The sequence below is a fragment of the Microtus pennsylvanicus genome, chromosome 8 (assembly GCF_037038515.1).
Source record: "Microtus pennsylvanicus isolate mMicPen1 chromosome 8, mMicPen1.hap1, whole genome shotgun sequence".
Lineage (NCBI taxonomy): Eukaryota > Metazoa > Chordata > Mammalia > Rodentia > Cricetidae > Microtus > Microtus pennsylvanicus.
In genome coordinates, this window is record NC_134586.1 from 104136526 (window position 1) to 104157196 (window position 20671).

The window sequence follows — 20671 nt, forward strand, 5'->3', positions numbered from 1 at the left end:
TGTGGCCAGCAAGGTGAATGCCACAAGTGTGTTATCCATGACCCACACTAAATAACAGGTAAATACATCCCCTAATTTTAAAAAGATACTTTAAAGGTTCCCACAAAATGTTTTTGTAACTGAATTTTCCATAGCACTCAAACTTATTTTGTGGCCTTTTAATTGTTCAAGAAAAAGAAACAGTATGTTCTTTGAATTAAAATGATGTAACTTTGAAAATCCCTCTTTCCTGGACCAGAGATTAAGATGAGGAAGGAGGAAAGTGGAGAAGTGTACTGGAGGCCGCTCATCCCCGGGGACCTCTGCAGGGCTGTTCGCCTATTAACTCTGTTAGCATGCCACATCTGCAGATTGTCGAGAATTAAGTCTCTTCTCAAGCCACAGAGAAGCTCAGGTAATTGACTCACCCCTGGAAAGCAGGGAGGGGAAGTGGGGACACAGATTCCCTGAGGTGGCCTCATCCCCAGCAGTGCTCTAGGGGCCCTGGGCTCCATGTAGCAGAAGCAGCTGGACCACAGCCAGCCAGAACAGGCAGTGGGCAGGTAGCACAGGAAGGATAAAAAATGGTGACCAGGCTCCTCCAAGCCCCCGGCCAAGCTGGCCCTAGTCAGACTATTACAGTGTTCACATGGACAGACATTTTCAATCAGGGATTTCTAATAGAGGGATCAGGTGCAGAGCCGTGACTCTCAGGTTAGTGGCCTTTCCCTCTCATCCACCTCACCAGGAAAGACCTGTGAAGCCAGCTTCAGCCAGGGACTCAGAGAACTCACTTTCTTCTGCAACTCTTCAAGAAATTCAAGTATATGGGGCAGGGGTTATCAAGACCATGTGATGACTGCACAGTAGATTGTATCTTCTCGGGATCTCCTACTTCATGAGGTAGGTCATTTATACAGGCGGGAAAGCTGACTTGCAGAAATATCAGGGCAGACTCTCTTACCCAGGTTATATTTCTGTGTTAACATGTGTTGGTCTGTGCAGCCAGAGTCCAGCAGCAGGCTGGGGGCAGGCATATGGAAGACAGAATACACTGAAGACTGAGAGGCCAAATCCTAGGCATGTAGAAAATAATGAATTCAGGAGGAAAACAGAAGTAATAGATGCAAAGAAGGGCAAGGGAGCTGAGAGATGTCAGTGAAGAGGAAACAGGAGGGGCAAAATGGGATCTTAGAGAGAAGCTGGATAAGCCGTTGGTTCTCAAACACGGTCTGTTCTTCAGGAAATATTTGATGATCTGTGAAAATCAATGTGTCAGAATTCAGGGCGCAGGTCTCTCCATAAAGACATGGTCTAGGCATAACATCTCCTCATCATTTCTACAAGTTCAACCTTGTTATTATAGTCCACATCATCAGAATCAGGTAGAATTTGCCTGTTTGTGCCTTGTGTGAGTGGTGGCCAGAAGCTTGTTCTTTGAGGAGAGTGAATGCAGAATTACTGATCACAGGCAGCAAATTCATTAGGATGGGGAACTGTAGTCAGTAAACATATATCACATGTGGCAACGTTAAAATTGTGTCTGGCACAACACAGAAACTGCTGAGCATTGAGGTGAATTTATTTGGCCACCAGTTTGACTTAATCATGACACATCTATTAATATATAGGTATTCACCAAATTAGTCATTGTTTTGCATAAATGTTCATATCCATGATTAGCCATTAAAATATATTATCAATTTAAAAATAAATGATACTTTCCTATAGGTCCCTAATGCTGAATTTAAGAAACACTAAAGATGTGTACGGGTAGGATTTATCCCTGCCAGCCTTAGTCTGCATGCATCTGGATATCAAAATGGCACCAACCATAGGTACCTGTGAGACTTAGTGTGTCCTGTCCTTCCCCTATGCCTGCCTCTCGGCCTTTCCCTGTGTGTGTGTGTGTGTGTGTGTATGCTCCTGAATTTCAAGTTTATATCAGGTTTATAATAGTGTTGTTCAGGCCTAGGTTTGGACAATTGTACAAAGCCATGTGTTCCTCCTGAAAGTCTGTAGCATTCTAACTACCTTTAGAAATCCTCTTTACTTTGTCTTTTCCTCGTTCCTTTGTCCTCACCATTCCCTGAAAGCCACAGGTCTTTTATTCTCCTCCCAATTTTGAATAACCACTCAAGTTCCTATCACGCCAATGGGTGGCATATGCTATCTCAGTCTCCTCTTCCCGGGGTGATCAGCTCTAATTACAGAGTTCTCCCTTTCTGTGTATTGCTTGGGTCATTGGTAATATAAGGATAGAAGTGGCATGGTTATTCACAGAGAAAAGACATCTCTGAGTGAGAGCAGCCTCTGGTTTTCTTTTTAACAGTCATGAGTAAGCAATGAGTAGAATAACAGGAGGTCAAGGAGACAAGCTCTGTGAACACTAGGTCCTAAGTTCAAATCCTGGCCTGTCTGCTCCACACTTGTCCTTCCCTGGGAGAGAGATGAGTTCTCTGTGGGAATCTCCCTTCTCCTATAGATAACTGGGAGCACAGCAGTTCCTTCCCACAGCCAGGGAAAGATTCCAGAACCACAGGAGGGTGCTGAGCCTAGTGACAGACACACAAGGGTGCACAAGACAGACAGAGAAGACAGATGTGCTTATGGGAATCCATTGTGTTTAATACATTATAGTTACAGTAGTAATTAGAGTTACAACAGTCATTGATAGAAGAACTCACAATCCAGATCTATAAGCAGATGTGAGCCCAGCGTGATGCAGATAGAAGGATCCATGACCAAGTAGTAAACTGGGTTTATTATAGTCACTTAGGAAAGAGTGTCTCGATCTGTTTTGGGAAAAAATACACACAAAAACTCTAAGGAGGACATGATGTTGAATCTGTGTCTTAAACAGAAACATATATTTGCCAAATGGACAAGTGGAACTTGGGCAACTAACTCATGCAGTCTGCAGAGAAAGAGTATCAATAAGGCAACTGTATTATTTTAGGTCAGCAATTTTTAACAAGGAGAAATGTTTCTCTACGGAGTCATTCATGCTTTCTGAAATGTTTTCCTTGTCACATTTGGTCAGCAGCTCCTGCTGTCTTCACAGTAGAGACCAGGGATGTTTTAAACACCACAAAAGGCACAGGAGGGTTCATCACAGAATGAATTATTAGGTTCCAATTTCAATAGTCTTGTGTTAAGAAACCCTGCTTTGTGCACAGAAGAACTGTATGAGTGCAGAGTCCATATGTCCTGGTGGCATCCATTCAGTGTTATCCTACAGGATGTTATTTCCAGAAACCATTCACCTCCATGATCTCAGAGTGTTGGGGTTATATAGGGCTGTTGGGCCCACCATTTCTGAACTGATTGGTAGGTGCTAACCATAAATAGCAGGAAATGATTAAATGACATCTGAAATAGAAGCCGGTAACCTTAAAGTTGGTGGTAATTGAGGAATACAGCCACCACGCACTAAAATTGATAGTTTTTCTTTGATTTCTCATGATAAACCTTTAAACAATCACAGACCTTAGCTGATCGAAGAGGGCATTCACTAGTGCCTGGAGAGTCAGCTCAGAAGTCAACTATTTGCTATACTTCCAGAGCACCGTCGTTTGGTTTCCAAACCCCACATGAGGGGCTCAGAAGCTCTAAGGGATCTAACATTCTCTTCTGGCCTTCTCAGGCACCTGGATGCATTTTACACACACATATGCACACACACACACACACACACACACACCTTGCTCAAACAAACGTGCACACACACACAGTAAATAGCAACAACAACAACAATTATAATAGAAAAATGTAGTCACTTGTACAAAAGTTGTCAAATACAGAAGGATATATATCTCAGGATTCCATTTACATCAAGTATGTACAACAGGCCAAAAACAAAGGACCAGGAAACAGAAAAATGATCTGATCTTTCGAACTTTGCATTGTCTGTTACCAAATATGTTATAGTTAAGTGATTCATATTGAAATGTGGAGACCTCATTAATCATATAACTTTCTGGACAAAAACAGCATTTCCCCTCTTATGTAGACTTAAAGATGCTACATTGCACCTTTTTTAAAAAATATTTATTTATTTATTATGTATACAATATTCTGTCTGTGTCTATGCTCGAAGGCCAGAAGAGGGCACCAGACCCCATTACAGATGGTTGTGACCCATCATGTGGTTGCTGAGAATTGAACGCAGGACCTTTGGAAGAGCAGGCAATGCTCTTAACCTCTGAGCATTCTCTCCAGCCCTGGGTGGGCACCTTTTAATAAAAATTTAAGAAACACTTATTATTTCTTTTTTCTTGTTTTGGATTTTCAATCCAGGCTTTCTTTTTGTAGCTTTGGACCTTGTCCTGGAACTCAACATGTAGACTAGACTAGCCTCAAACTCACAGAGATCCTCCTGCCTCTGTTGCCCGATTGCTGAGATTAAAGGCCTGTGCCATTATGGATTTAAAACTTACTATTTCTTACAACAACTTTTGCGGTATTGAGAGAAATACAGAGAAAAACAGTGTGAATAAATTTTCTGAAGTTCACAGTAGGCAGAGATGGGATTGAAACAGTTTCTGCTACTGTACGTTGTTACACATTTGAGCTGATTACCTCAGAGCTTGCAATCCAAAAGGAATCAGTAGACTGATGTACATTAAGTTGGACTTGAACGTTGCCAGGGCTTATAGTCATGAGTTGGCATCTACTGGGGCCCCTGAAAATGGGAATTAACCAGGATTTCTCACAGGAAAGTATAAGGTCAGGATAGCAATGGTTGGAAGCTCCAGTAAAGGAACAATTTCAAAGGGATGCAAAGCAAAGGAACACCTGGGATATACAGTCTAAGAGGTCAGTACAAGTGTCGGATTGATCTTAGATCTACCTTTTTAGCAGATTCACTTTGACAATTTGCCCAATATTTCTACATTACAATAATCTCAGCAAGTATGCGAAAGACACTCAAAATGGAGGAGAAAATAATACCACCTCTACTGATATGATGACTGAATTAATTTTTAGGCTATAATAGTAGGAGCAAGACTAATACTTCTGCACTCTTCTCACAGGATCAAACTCTTTGGTGTGTCCAGGTAAGGTGAAAGCTGATAATTTTTCTCCATCTAGTAGATGACCTCTACCTACCTCACCTCAGGCATGGCCTCCATGCAGGGAGTCAATCACTCAGGAGTGTCAGAGTTCATCCTCATTGGCTTCTCTACCTTCCCTCACCTTCAGCTGATGTTCTTCCTGCTCTTCCTCTTCATGTACCTCTTCACACTGCTGGGCAACCTGCTCATCATGGCCACCATCTGGAGTGAACACAGCCTCCACACACCCATGTACCTCTTCCTGTGTGCGCTCTCCATCTCTGAGATTTTCTACACCTTTGCCATCATCCCACGCATGCTGGCTGACCTGCTCTCCACGCTTCACTTCATCGCCTTCCTGGCCTGTGCCAGCCAGATGTTCTTCTCCTTCACATTCGGCTTCACCCATTCTTTCCTCCTCACAGTCATGGGCTATGACCGCTATGTGGCAATCTGTCACCCACTGCGCTACAATGTGCTCATGAGTCCTGGTGGTTGTGCCTGCCTGGTTGCCTGGTCCTGGGTTGGTGGTTCATTAATGGGGACACTGGTGACAACAGCTATTTTCAATCTCACTTTCTGTGGGCCCAATGAGATCCACCATTTTGCTTGTCATGTTCCCCCTCTATTGAAGTTGGCATGTGGAAAGAATGTACTGGTAGTAGCTAGAGGTGTAGGGATGGTGTGCATCACAGGCCTCCTGGGATGCTTGCTCCTCATCCTCCTCTCCTATGCCTTCATTGTGGCTGCCATCTTGAAGATACCATCAGCCGAGGGTCGGCAAAAGGCCTTCTCCACCTGTGCATCCCACCTCACGGTGGTCATTGTGCACTATGGCTTTGCCTCTGTCATCTACCTCAAGCCCAAGGGTCCCAAGTCTCTGGAAGGAGACACTCTGATGGGTATCACCTACACGGTCCTCACCCCCTTCCTCAGCCCCATCATCTTCAGTCTCAGGAACAAGGAGCTGAAGAATGCCATGAAGAAAGCTTTCCTAAGCAAACTCTACCCAGAGAAAATTTAATGACCTATAAGAAAATTCTTGTAGATGGGTACACCAAATTTTACTCTTTGTGAAAATTCTCTATCAGTATATGTTTACTTATGATACTTTCATGTTATAGTCATATGTAAATATGACTTTGTAAGTCATATGTAAATCACATCTGGGATTTATTTGGGAATGGAAATAACTATGAGAATAAAGAGAAAGTCATAACCTTTCTGACCAGCTACAGGACACATTATTAGCACTCAGTTTGTTTGAGTATTTCTCTGGTGGACTAATACAAGCCTCACAATACTAAACAAACCAGAATTGCCTTATGTATTTATTGTGAGATATTTACTGCCCTCCATATTCCAAACTCCAGTCATCTACAATCCCCAACAACACACATCCATAATGCAACAAGAAATGGAAGACTTAATGACATACTTTTTGTCTGGTTGTACTAGAGAGGCATAATCCTTAAGTTTACTAAAGACAAGATGACAGTGGTGGTGCACACCTTGACTCTTAGCCTTCTGGAGACAGAAGCAGGCGATGCTCTGAGTTCAAAGTTAGCCTCATCTACAGAGTGAGAATTTCCATGGTAGGTAAGGATGTTGAACATTTCCTTAAGAATCTTTCGATCATTTGAGATTCTTCTACTGAGAATTCTCTGTTTAGAGGTATCTTGATTGAGGGAGCCATTATAGGGATAGCAGAAAACTTGCTCTAAAGAAATTCCCAGGAATACACAAGGATGATCCCAGCTAAGACACTAAGCAATAGAGAAGGGGCTTTCCCTGTAGTCAGAATGATGAGTATCTTAAATATCACCATAGAACCTTCATCCAGCAACTGATGGAAACAGAGGCAGAGTCCCACACTGGAGCACTGGACTGAGCTCCCAAAATCAAGTTGAAGAGTGGGAGGAATGAGAATATGAGCAAAGTGGTCAAGACTGATGGATTGACCCATGGAAACAGCTTACTTGAGCTAATGGGAGCTCATCAACTCCAGCTGGACTGGGAAAAAACAAGCATATGACCGAACTAGTTCCTCTCAATGTGGTTGAAAGTTGCATGGCTGGGGCAGACTGAGAGGCCACTGGCAGTGGCACTGTGATTTGTCTCAACTGTTGTACTGGCTTTTGGGGATCCAGTTCTCTTTGGATGAATACCTTGCTCAGCCTAGATATAGGAGGGAGGGTCTTGGACCTTCCCCAAAGCAATGTGCCTTACCCTCTCTGAGAATTGGATGAGGGTGGGTTGGGAAGGTATGTGGAGGGAATGAGAGGAGGGTAGGGAGTGGATACTTGGATTAGTATTTTTTTAAAAAAATCTAATAAATTAAAAGTAAATAAAGTGGAACACAGACAAGCATGACAATAACTGCATCGTGTACTTCATTCGAATCCCTCCCTAGGTGTCCCATTAGATATAGCTGTATACATCTTCTACAGAGGGATAAACCCTGAATTCTTAACCTTCCCAACCTGTTTTTGACATCTTTTCTTGAATGTGGAGTAGGCATCTTGAACCTAATGATTAACTCTCAGGTATTTTGGTTTTATTTTTATGTTTTCATGAGTGAGGCATACTACTAGCACATCTTCATATTTTTGTATTAATGCTTTTGTGTGTGTGTGTGTGTGTGTGTGTGTGTGAGAGAGAGAGAGAGAGAGAGAGAGAGAGAGAGAGAAAGAGAGAGAGAGAGAGCATGTATAGGTGTGATGTGGATGTTGAGAATCATTCTCAATCATTCTTCCAACCTATTTATTGAGGACAAAAAACCACATTCAAATCTAGAGCTCCCTGGTAGGGTTAGTCTCACTGGTCATCTTGTTGTCGTCTTGTTTTGGGGATCCCTTGTCTTAATCTTCTAGTGCTAGTATTAATTTAGGCTACCACTCTCACCAAAATTTTATGTGGATTTCAGAGGTCCAAGCTGCAGTCCTCATCCTTTTATGGCTAATTCTTTAAAGCTGCTGAGCTGTGTCCTTAGGCCCTCTCATATTATGATTGTCTCTACCACCCCCTCACATCAGAGAAAACACAAATCCAACTCCATTTTTTGGAACATTATGACTCCTTCCCTTTACCTTACATCCCACCCACCTGCAAATCAAGATTAGATCTTGTTTTAAACTGACATCTGGCTCAGTTTGCTACTTAAAACAACTCTTTTGACTCTTCTCTAGTCACACTCCTGCCATGTACTCTTTCTCTTGGTGTTTACTCTCATCTATGTTCATATTATCATACAGCTTCTCTGTGTTTGCTAGTTTTATTCTACTTCTAGCCAATGGATTACAGAGGAGTACAGGGGTTTATCTGATCCATGGCTAAATGGTAGCATATGATAGACTCCCAATTATTTGTTGAATAAATTGATTTAGAATGCTAAGAAGTAAATCTAACCAGGTGAAACAAATTTGTCTCTTCAGTTGCTAAGATTGTGCAGTAAATGTGTAGAAATGATCTTTTTCATCCTTTGTATAAGCCTGCCCTATAAGAAGTACCTGCCTTCTAAGACAAAGAACAAAGATCAAAAATACAAGATCAAATAGAGGCAATGTCTGTGAACGTCATTGCATGGTGCTTCACACACACATTCAATAAAATAACACCTATGATTCAGTCATACTAGAAGTTTGACTTGAATTTTTCATCAGACTGATATGAGCCAAAGAATTGTCCTCTTGAAGACCAACAACTTTATTGCATATGTCTTGGCACGTAGTGTGGGAGATTCTACAGGACACTGGACCAAAGCCTGTGGTCTACAAGGAAGAGAAACGGGGAGACATATTAATAGTGCTCCAATTGAAAGTTACAGTCTCTTCTTCCAGAATCCCTTTTGCCAGGAACTGACTACTCTCTGTGGTGCTTCACCTCCAAGACTGGTCCACATTACTCATCACATGGCAGCACTTCACAGAAGTGACAAGCAACAAGCTTTCAAAGAGAAATGATGACCTGTTGGGACGATTGTGCACTGTTTTTAAATGACAGAAAGAAAATTTTTCCTTGGGTAAATTGTTCTTTATTAGACTTGGTTTCCTAGCACTGAAATAGTTGAATTACAATGATTAGGAGGGCTGCTAGAATTAAGGAGCACATCTGATGTAGGACAATTGAGAGTTTCCAGCACAAAGAAAGCATGCCTGAAGTAGCCAGCAAGGAGGCTCAGTGGGTAGACATTTGCCACCAAGCCTGATGACTTGAGGTTGATTCCTGGGATCTGCATAGTAGAAGGATGGAACCAACATGCACAAGATGTCAAGACTTCCAAATGTGGTACATGCATGTGTGCAAATGTGCACATCTGTAAAAAATACAGTAAATAAATAGAAATTGTTTTTAAAAATAAAACAGTTAAGAAGTATCAGCTTTAAAAATCATTTGTGAACTCCATGTTCCAATATCCATGTTCAATTAAGGGGTACAAGAGAGAGGCCATTGTGTCTGGGATGTTACCTGAGGCTCAGTAGTCACACAGAGAAGTGTGTGTGTACATCTCTAACCAAGACAAGAACTAGGAATCAAAGAGATATAACCAGGTGATAAGCATGTGGTTAATAGATGCATAGGTCAATGGATATTATTATTTGATATTATATTGGTTCATGTGAACATGGAAGCTTTGAAATACCATAAACATAAAAGGGCACATCCAGGCTGAATCCCAAGAAGTCACTGGTACAATTAAGGTGTTTAAGAACCTAATAATACAGATTCCAAATTGGATCCGGTAGTGCTGAGTGCAGAGTGCAGAAGAACCATGTCCCACCTCATTCAGAAAGGGAGAGGAAACATGAATATAATGGCTCTTTGAAATTTCAGTCAGCTTCTCAACAGATTAGACTGTACCCATCTACAACACCCTGGGGAGGGTCATCTATTTTATAATTTGTACTATCTACAATTTGTATCAGTTACTGTTCTCAATGCTATAATGAAATAACTGAACAAAAAAGAAAAGAATTAAAGAAGGTTTATTCTGGCTTATATCTTAAAGGAATACATTCCATCCTGGTGAGGGAGCTTCTGTTGGGGAAGGCATGCTGACTGGATTCTGGGCAGCCACATTGTATTTGAAATCAGAAAGTGGAGCGAACAGGAAGTGGAGCTAGGCTATAAACCTCCAGGCCTACTGCCAAGTGACCCATTTCCTCCAACAAGATTCTACCTACTAAAAATTCTACAACTTTACAAAATAGCACCACTAGATGCTGATCAAGTGTTTAAATATATGTGCCTATGGGAAACCATTTTACATTCAAACCACAATACAATCAAATGCTAATGGGTTCGAGAAACACTATCCCGGCATATCTAAAAACACTGCTTAAAAATCAGGCATATGTCCTAGGTCCTCCCCCATCCGTCCATATCAAGGAAGGTGAACATCCAAACTGGCTAGGCTCCCACCAAGCCAGCACATTAAGTAGGATCAAAACCCCATGCCATTGTCCTTGGTGTCTCATCAGCCCTTATTGTTCGCCATGTTCAGAGAGTCCAGTTTTATCCCATGCTATTTCCGTAACAGTCCAGCTGGCCTTGGTGAGCTCCCAGTAGATCAGCTCCACTGTCTCAGTGGGTGGGTGCACCCCTCGTGGTCCCGACTTCTTTGCTCATGTTCTCCCTCCTTCTGCTCCTCATTGGGACCTTGGGATCTCAGTCCATTGCTCCAGTGTGGGTCTCTGTCTCTATCTCCATCCATCACCAGATGAAGGTTCTATGATGATATGTAAGATATTTGTCAGTATTGCTCTAGGGCAGGGAACCCTGACTGCTCCTTGGACTGGAGAGGGAGGGGGAGAGGAGTGGGGGGAGGGGGAGAAGGGTGGGAAGAGGGGGAGAAGAGTGGGAGGAGGGGGAGGGAAATGGGAGGCTCGGAGGAGGTGGAATTTTTTTTTATTCTCCTTTTATCAATAAAAAAAATCAGGCATATGAACAGTTCATGACCTAGACAGGTTTGTTGCGTGAATTCAAATTGGTATTAATAATAAAAACCCAGAGTCAGATATTAGCGTATATGCTGAAAGATCAGAGAAGTAAAGGAGCCAGCCACTAGACATACCTTTTACCTCTATGAAATTCTCAGACCAAAGTAGGCAAGATCCTGTCTATGAATCCCCAGAATAAATGCTGTCTCTATGAAACCTCAGACTAACTCGAGCTTCTGTCTCCTCTTGCCTTTTATTCCTCTCTTTGCCCAGCCATATCACTTCCTGTATCCACCTTCCTAGTGCTGGGATTAAAGGCATGTCACTCCCACGTAGTGGAATTAAAAGTGTGTGCCACTACTACCTGGCCTTTATGGCTAACTAGTGGCTTAGCTCCATGCTCTGATCTTCAGGCAAGCTTTATTTGTTAGATCACAAACAAAATGTCACCACATCTGTTGGCACTTAAAATTAATTACCATGTGAATGCAGTTCTAGGTTACAAATAAAAGCAAGAGTGCTATGGCTTGGGATTGGGATTCATTCATCACCATATCCCAGTTTTTCATCCCACTGTGGTTCTTCCTCTCCTAGAAAGCATTTGGAAATTCCGGTAGTTATGTTGATGGTTACGGTGCCAGGCAACGGGTCTGTGAAACAGCAGCTGATAGAACAAAGACAGGAATGTTGCTTAACGTTATCTTACAATATACAGAACAGCTCACTGTCTATATTGGCTATACATAAACGGAAAAAAAAAGACACAAGCCCTGCTATGTTTACTCAACAAAATATACTGAGCTCCTGCTGTGTGTCAGACAGTTTCACATTGCTGATGTTAAACCTTGACTCGGAGGTGGAGAGTGAAGTCAGTGACTAACAGTAGATGCTGTTTTTGCAGAGGACCCAAGTTCAGTTTCCAGCATCCACATCAGGCAGCCCACAAGCACCTATAACGCAAGCTCTCATGAGCCCAACACTCTCTTCTGGCCTCTGTAGGCACTAACTTACATGCACAAACCTCCAAACACACACACACACACACACACACACACACACACACACACACACACACAATTAGAAAGGAAAATAAACTCTTAAACAATTATGACCCAATTAGACAGGAACAACAATCTCAGTGGTTGCATTTGACAGGGACTATACATACAAACGATACGTGCATAGTGTTCAAACACACCTATCACATGTAGGTTATATGTGCTATATATGGCATGTAGATGTTAATATAACACATAGCACATATATGTGTTTATATGTACATAAAACAACTGTGTAGTCAGAATTCCACCTCTACACGCCCCACATCCTTAGATTTAACAATATGCAGACTGAACATATTAAACAACATTTCATTTGTTTATTTATGTATGCATGGTATGTATATGTTATGCATATCTCTGAACACATAGAGGGACAGCTTGCAGGAATAAGTTCTCTCCTTCCCTCATGTTGGACATGGGGATTAAATTCAGACCAAAAGTAGAAGCTTTTACCCACTGACCCATCTCACTGGTCTTGGCCATATTTAAAAGTGGAATTTGCACTGTTTTCTGCTTATTATCTAAACAATGTAGGATATAACAGTTTATACAGCATTTATAGTGTATTACTCTTTCCAAATAATATATAAGTGATATAAAATACATGGATTATTTTTTTGGTTTCCATTGTATATGACACTAAATTATATGAGGAATTTGTATAGCTTCAGAATTTGGTGTCTTGCAGGGATAGACTAAAACCAGTCCTCACAGATAGGTACAGGTGGTTGTATTAGTTAATATGTATAATAAATTTTGACAAACTCTAAATGAACTACAATGAGTGGTTTTAATAGAGGAGAAGAGCCATTCGGGGGGCATCAGTGAAGCCATTCCTGAGGAGGTGGCATTCGGGTCAGATCTTAATGCACATAGAAATAAAAGAAATGGAATCCCAGAAAGATGCTAGAGCAAATGGGAGGAGCCTGAGGTCTGAGTTGGCTTGCTTTTCCACAGGAGAATGCTGTGGTTGGAAAGCTGAAGAGAGTCAGAGATTGAATGTGGATGCGAAGTGGTGACTCTTCATGTGATTCTCATCATAAAGCTAGAATTAGATATAACAAAGCAGCGTTTTCAGAGTTTCTCATTGGGAAGTTCCTTCTGGCCGCTGGGGAGAGACATCTTATGGTAAGATAAGAGAAAAAATACCTTGTGTAGGAGCCTAGAATTTACCCACAAGCAAGGCCATTGGGTCAGTGTGGAAGGAAAGAAAAACAGTAGATTGAAGGCAGCCTATCTCCTTTCCCAAGCTAGCCTTATTCTCTAACAATGAGTTTCAGAACACTTAGCACCAATTAGTCTAGGAAGGGGTGTCTGAAGGTCTGGGGACCTCCATGTCAACAGCCCTGACTTTGTGTACTTGCCCTTTAATTACATCTCTGGGCTCTGCCCCGGGGAGACCAAAGCATGCACAGAGGGAACCATTAAGAAGGAAGGAAGAGCAAACAGTAAAGAACGCAGGGAGTATGGGATTCAAAATTAGAAGCTGATTAACAGAGAGGTGAGGACAGGGTTTCTGGGTTCTGGTGGGAATTACCAGTGTTAACGGTCAGAACTGGAGGTTATCTCCTCTCCTACAGCATGTGGGTCTCATTAGTCACATACTGCTGTGTTGGCAGGCTTTTTAAAAATTTTGCATTTACTCATTCTATCTTTAGAAAATTAATGATGGCTTGTATTTGTAGTCTATGGAAAGAAAAGAAATGTAAGCATTTGTCATTGTTGAGGAAAGATTAGCTGGAAAGACAGTCGTGATGAGCACTCAACATAGAGACACCAAAAGTTTCATTAACGTTCATAAACTATGTTCAGCATAATGCTTTTCACTCCACATTTTCCTCACTTTTAAAGTAGATATATAAATTTATATAAAGCATATATATGTATAAATTATATATAAACTTTATATATTGTATATTATATATATATAAATTATACACACATATATATGTGGCATTCGGTTTGAGACGCTGATAAATACAAAGTTAAAATATTTTGATGATGTTGTCTTGTATGTCCTATCCTCAGATTTGCTATTTAGCTGAGGAAGTCTTTGAACACATGATCTTCTTGCCTCCATTTCAGAATTGCTGAAATTAAAAGCATGCACCACTACATCCAGTTCAAAAATAATTTTAAAAAAATCCACGTGAGCAAGTGTGTCATTTTAAATGAAGAGAGGGTAGCATGCTTCCCTTCCTAATCTCCATCACCCTGACCTCAGTTTAGAAATATGACATTCATCCAGTAACTCTTTTGGCTGTTTTAAATTTATATGATAGCTAATGCTAACTAAAGCAAATAATTGGGTTTGTCTTAATTAAAAAATGTAAAGTGTGTGTGTGTGTGTGTGTGTGTGTGTAGGTTAGACAACAACTTGCAAAAGTTTTTTTTTTCTTTCCACCGTCTGAGTTTCAGAGCTAGAACTCAGGTCATCAGGCCTGGCATCCGTGCCTTTACTAACTGAGCCATCTTTCTGATCCAAAAATTTTTTATTTTATTTTTTTAACCTTTATATTACTTCATATTTATCCAATTAAACAACTAGTTGACTTTTTCTCTAATGAGCACAGGGAAATAGTGGTGAAATTACTAGAGTACCAGCTACATGTGGTGCACACATGCCTTTAATCCCAGCACTTGGGGGGCAGGGGCAGGAGAACCTCTAGAGTTCAAAGCCAGCCTGGTCTGCTGAGTGAGTTCCAGGACAGCCAGCACTACACAGAGAAGCCTGGCCTCAAACACAAATAACTAAACAAACAAACAGCAGCAAAAACAAACAACGCAAACAAAAAACCATTTCTAGGGTCTAACTACTGAGCCCTCTTTGCTGTTATCATTTTCACCAGAGGAGCATTAACTGTTCTTCAGGACTTGTGCTGGCTGCTTAGCTCTTCTCATCTGTGACAATTTCAGGCATTGATGAGTAGGCTACCTTGGCATCTGAAAACCTTCAGGTTTTATAGGGAAAGCAAAGGATGTCTATCTCCCAAATATTGTGACTTACTCCCACAATTTCTAATATTACCAAAGAACTTGCCTTTGGTTTTTAAAAGCATTTATTTACTATGCAGAGGAGCTGTGGGTGCAGCAGAGATGCAGGAGTGCACACATGCCGTGGCACACATGCGGAGCTCAGAAAACAATTGGGAAGAGTAGGTTCTCTTCTTCTACCGTGTGATTTCATGGATCAAACTCAGGCTCAGTGGTCAAGGACTTTTACCTCTAAGCCATCTCACTGGCCCAAAAATCTGTCTTTAGAAGAGGGCATGAGTGTTTTAGGATAAATCACTTGGTACAGCTTAAGCATTCCTAATGTGAAAATCAAAATCTGAAATATCCCATGATTCCACAAGTGGAAATTTCCACATTTGACTGTGTGATGAATCACATCAGTTAACTCAGATGCAGTTACACTAAAACTGCATGAAGTTGCATTTAAATTTGTGCATACGATGCTTATGAAACAAATATATTTTGTATTTACATTTGGATTCTATTCCCAAGGTATTTTACTACATACATGGACATATTCTAAGATCTAAAAATATGGTCTGAGACATTGCTGGTTCTAGACATTTTAGATAATATAAACTTTTCCTATATTTACTCATGATGCTCATTTTTTTTATCTATAATCTCTGCCTTAAAACACGAGAGCCAGTTTGTCTCAATTTACAATGTACCCCCTCAAGTCTTATACACTTAATGTTTTTTTTCCAAATAATGATAAGAATATGTCCCTTATTTTGAACTCATTTTGTTCATGCATTCCAGATTTTGTCTCTTATTCCCATGAACCTTCCTTTCCCAACCTGGAAGAGGCCGACATTCTGAATTTACAACCCATGAGAAATACATTTCTACTACTCAGTTCCAGATCCAAGAATCAGTTCCATTCTAACTTCGTGGTTTAGTTGGTAAGACTGTAGTTAAATGTCTTATTCTCTTTATATTTGCTCATCTTCGTGTTGAAATAGGAGCGGCGGGGCTGTGTCCCCAGCACCCGGCCGCCCTCACAGCTAGCTTTACCCGAAATAATTACACAGAAACTGTATTCTTTTAAACACCGCTTGGCCCATTTCTATCTAGCCTCTTCTAGGCTAGCTCTCGCACCTGGATTAGCCCATTTCTAATAATCTGCTATAGCCCATGAGCTGGTTTACCAGGAATGATCTTAACCTGCATCTGCCTGGAGTGGGAGAATCATGGCGGCTCTCTGACTCAGCTTCTTTCTCCCAGCCTTCCGTTCTGTTTACTCCACCCATCTAAGGGTGGGCCTATCAAATGGGTCTAGCAGTTTCTTTATTGCTTAACCAATGAAATCAACAGATTGATATATGACACTCCCCCATCATCTTCCAAATGGGACTAATGACCCTACCTCCTCTATAAAGCAAAACAACTCATATGCTTTTCCTTGTTTTACTTAAGATCTCTCATTACTCTTTTGGGAAATGCAAATCAAAAGCTCAATAAGACTGGGACTATAGCTCACTGAAATATAATCTACTATAGTTCTACTAGTAAATAGAATGCTTGCCTACCATACACTGCCCACTTGGTCTGAAAAGCAGCCCTACAAATTTTAATTAAAACAAAGGTGCTAGCACATTGACTCCAATAGGTAAGTAAAGGTGTCAGAAAGGAGAGTCCTGAATTTTAACCCAGAAAGATGGAGGGAGAGTTTTAACTGACTCTACAAAATTGTCCTCTGACCTCCACTTCATGGTACACACACACCCTCACACACATACACACAATAAATATCATTTATTAAATCTTTTAAATAAGATAAAGTTCATTTAAACATACCAAAGTGGCTATAATCAGAAAGTCAGGAAATGATGAAGAGTTGTCAAGGATGTGGAGAAATCAGAACCCTCACACCCAGCTGGTGGGAATATAAACTGAAGTAGTTACTTTAGAAAACATTTATGCCAGTAATTCATATAATTAAGCATAAGTATACATTACCACCCATAAATTTCATTCCAGTATATATAGTAAAAGGTATGCCCAGGTGGTGGTGGCACATACCTTTAATCCCAGCACTTGAGAGGCAAAGGCAGACAGATCTCTCTGAGTTCGAGCCCAGCCTGGTCTACAGAGTGAATTCCAGGACAGACTCCAAAGCTATACAGAGAAACCCTGTCTCAAAGAACCAAAAAAAAGTTATGAGGACATATGTTCATAAAAAACCTCTATATAAATATGTATAGCAGCATAGTTAGTAATGGCTCAAAATGCCCATTAATTTTGGGGTGAATGTAGACTGCTCAATGAATGGAATAGTATGAACCCATGTAAAGAAATAAAGCAATTGTCCACACTACAATGGAGATGAATCTTAGACATGATTTTGTGTAGAAAGATCCTTCATAAAAGAATATACATTGACTGGGTGGTTGTGGCACAAGCCTTTAATCCAAGCACTTGGGAGGCAAAAGCAGGCAGATCTCAGTGAGTGTGAGGCCAGCCTGGTCTACAAACTAAGTTCCAGAACAGCCAGGACTGTTGCACAGAGAAACCTTGTCTTGAAAAACAAAACAAACAAATAATATATATTGTATGTGTGATTCTATTTATTTATAAAAAAATCTGAAGAAATAAATCCACAGATACAGTATATTAGTGGTTTTGAGGGACTGACAGAAAGAGATGGTTGAAGGTTGAGAGTTTCTTCAAGGTTGGAGAGGTGGTTCAATCAGAAAAGTGATTGCCTCACAAGTTTGAAGTCCTGAGTTTGATCCCCAGTATTCACCGTGATGGCTGGCATGCACTTACAATTTCAGCCCTGATGAGGCAGAGACAGGAGGATCACTAGGGCTTGAAAGTCAGCCAGCCTACCCTACTTGGTGAGCCCCAAATTCAGCGAGAGACCCTGTCTTAAAAATAAAAAAAATAGACAATTGTGCTGGTAGTGGTGGTATACACCTTTAATCCCAGGACTTGGGAGACAGAGGCAGGCCAGATCTCTAAATTCAAGGCCAATCTGGTCTTCGGAGTGAGTTTCAGGACAGCCAGGGATACACAGAGGAACAATGTCTCAAAAATACTCCCAATAAAAAGGGTAGACAATATTCCTGATGAGCTACATCTGAGTTTATCCTCTGGCTTCAAACATATATACACACTACCACATACATAAATGCACAAAAGATCTCTCTTCTCCTCCTTCCCCCTCTTTGAGACAGAGCCTCATTATGTAGTCCAGGTATGTCTTTACCTCACAGTGTAATCCAGGCTCTTTGGCCTCCCAAGTACTGAGATTATATTTTACAACACTGAACTCAGCTAGGATTCAGAGAAGGGGGTTAGATGAGATAAAAAGAGTTCTAAAGTGTCAGCTATTGGTTGTGTAAACCTTAAAATGGTAAATTATATGGTATGTTAAATTTGGGATGGAGATACATAAAAATAACCATTAAGAAGAAAGAAGGGGCAAGGAGAAGGGTGAGGGGAAGAGAGAAGAGTGGGAAGGGAGGGGAGAGAGAAAGAGGGGAGGGGGAGAAGAGAAATGAGGAGAAGAAAAAGAGAGAAGGAGGAGGAGGGGGAGAGGAAAAGAAGGAGGAAGAGGAGAAATAGAGAATGGAAAGACAGAGGGAGAACAAAGGAATTTCTCCCTATAACATTTCTTCCAAAAAAAAAAAAAACAGTCTCTTCAGGAATTTCGCAGAAATAATTTGTTGAGGAAAGCTTTCTTCATGGCATTCTTCAGCTCCTTGTTCCTGAGACTGAAGATGATGGGGCTGAGGAAGGGGGTGAGGACCGTGTAGGTGATACCCATCAGAGTGTCTCCTTCCAGAGACTTGGGACCCTTGGGCTTGAGGTAGATGACAGAGGCAAAGCCATAGTGCACAATAACCACCGTGAGGTGGGATGCACAGGTGGAGAAGGCCTTTTGCCGACCCTCGGCTGATGGTATCTTCAAGATGGCAGCCACAATGAAGGCATAGGAGAGGAGGATGAGGAGCAAGCATCCCAGGAGGGCTATGATGCACACCATCCCTACACCCTTTGCCACTTCCAGTACATTCTCTCCACATGCCAACTTCAATAGAGGGGGAACATGGCAGAAAAAATGGTGAATCTCATTGGGTCCACAGAAAGTGAGACTAAAAATAGCTGTTGTCACCAGTGTCCCCATTAATGAACCACCAACCCAGGACCCAGCCACCAAGCAGGCACAGCCACCAGGGCTCATGAGCACATTGTAGCGCAGTGGGTGACAGATTGCCACATAACGGTCATAGCCCATGACTGTGAGGAGAAAAGAGTGGGTGAAGCCGAATGTGAAGGAGAAGAACATCTGGCTGGCACAGGCCAGGAAGGCGATGGAGTGAAGCGTGGAGAGCAGGTCAGCCAGCATGCGTGGGATGATGGCAAAGGTGTAGAAAATCTCAGAGATGGAGAGCGCACACAGGAAGAGGTACATGGGTGTGTGGAGGCTGTGTTCACTCCAGATGGTGGCCATGATGAGCAGGTTGCCCAGCAGCGTGAAGAGGTACATGAAGAGGAAGAGCAGGAAGAACATCAGCTGAAGGTGAGGGAAGGTAGAGAAGCCAATGAGGATGAACTCTGACACAAATGAGTAATTTAGCCCCAACATGGCAGCCATACCTAAAAGGGGTAATGGCACATGACTTAGCAATTAGGTTCACACGGTTTTTCTGTTTGTAGGTTTGTGTGTGTGTACTTTTCTTAAAAGATATCTGAGAAGTTTCTTTATCTATCTAAAACATGATCAGCGTACCTGAAAAAATGTATTTATGAAGTCATCCCTTGGTAGTCACAGGGATTGTTTCCAAGATTCTTCACCACACATTAAAATGTTTTGCTACTCAAGCACATTATGTAATATATGGTGGTATTTGCATAGTCTATGAGGATCCTCTCCAGACCTTAGATTATTCTAAATAGCTTAGAATATCTACCATTATGTACATATCACATAAGTAGTTGTTATACTGAATTATTTAACAGCCAATGGCAAGGGCATGGGGATTTAACTCCATTGTAAAATTGTTTGTCATGAAAGCATATGGGTATGAGTTCATTTTCATAAGCCACATTTTATTTTTTTAAAAAAATCTTATTTTACATACCAATCCCAATTTCCCCTCCCTCCTTCCATTCCCCCCATCTTCTCCCCCACTTCATCCCCCATCCTCTTCTCAAGGAGGAAGAGGCCACCCATAGGGAATCAACAAAGCCTATCATATCACTTGAGGAAGGACCAAAGCCCTCCCCCCGACACCCCGTGTATCTAGGTTGAACAAGGTATCTTTCTATAGGGAATGAGCTCCAAAGAGTCAATTGATGCACAAGGGATAAATACTGGTTTCACTGCTAGTGGAACCACAAACTGTCCAAGCCACATAACTGTCACCCACATTCAGAGGGCCTAGTTTGGTATTATGCAGGTTCCCTAAGTGCCAGTCCTACTAGCTTGGGTCAGTTGTTTCTGTGGGTGTTTCTATCATGGTTTTGGCCCTCTTGGTAGTAATGGCTCCTCCTGCTCCAATAGCTATACTCTAGGAATTCAGGCCAGTGCTTAGCTGTAGATCTCTGCATTTGCTTCCATCATATACTGGATGAAGGTTCTATGATGACAATTATGGTAGTCATCAAT

At 41.5% G+C, this 20671-nt stretch overlaps 2 protein-coding genes across 2 annotated transcripts; one reads left to right on the forward strand and one right to left on the reverse strand.

Annotated features, from left to right (window-relative positions):
- The first annotated feature begins 5103 nt into the window (after nt 1-5103).
- On the forward strand, nt 5104-6060 carry LOC142855643 (olfactory receptor 10H1). Its single transcript, XM_075982101.1, has one exon. It carries the CDS (start codon nt 5104-5106, stop codon nt 6058-6060), a length of 957 nt encoding a protein of 318 aa, XP_075838216.1.
- A 12640-nt stretch (nt 6061-18700) lies between these two features.
- On the reverse strand, nt 18701-19657 carry LOC142855644 (olfactory receptor 10H1-like). The gene has a single exon (XM_075982102.1). It carries the CDS (start codon nt 19655-19657, stop codon nt 18701-18703), a length of 957 nt encoding a protein of 318 aa, XP_075838217.1.
- Nucleotides 19658-20671: the final 1014 nt, after the last annotated feature.

Coding starts and splice junctions, on each gene's coding strand:
- LOC142855643 (XM_075982101.1), top strand. CDS start 5,104: ATGGCCTCCATGCAGGGAGTCAATCACTCAGGAGTGTCAGAGTTCATC.
- LOC142855644 (XM_075982102.1), bottom strand. CDS start 19,657: ATGGCTGCCATGTTGGGGCTAAATTACTCATTTGTGTCAGAGTTCATC.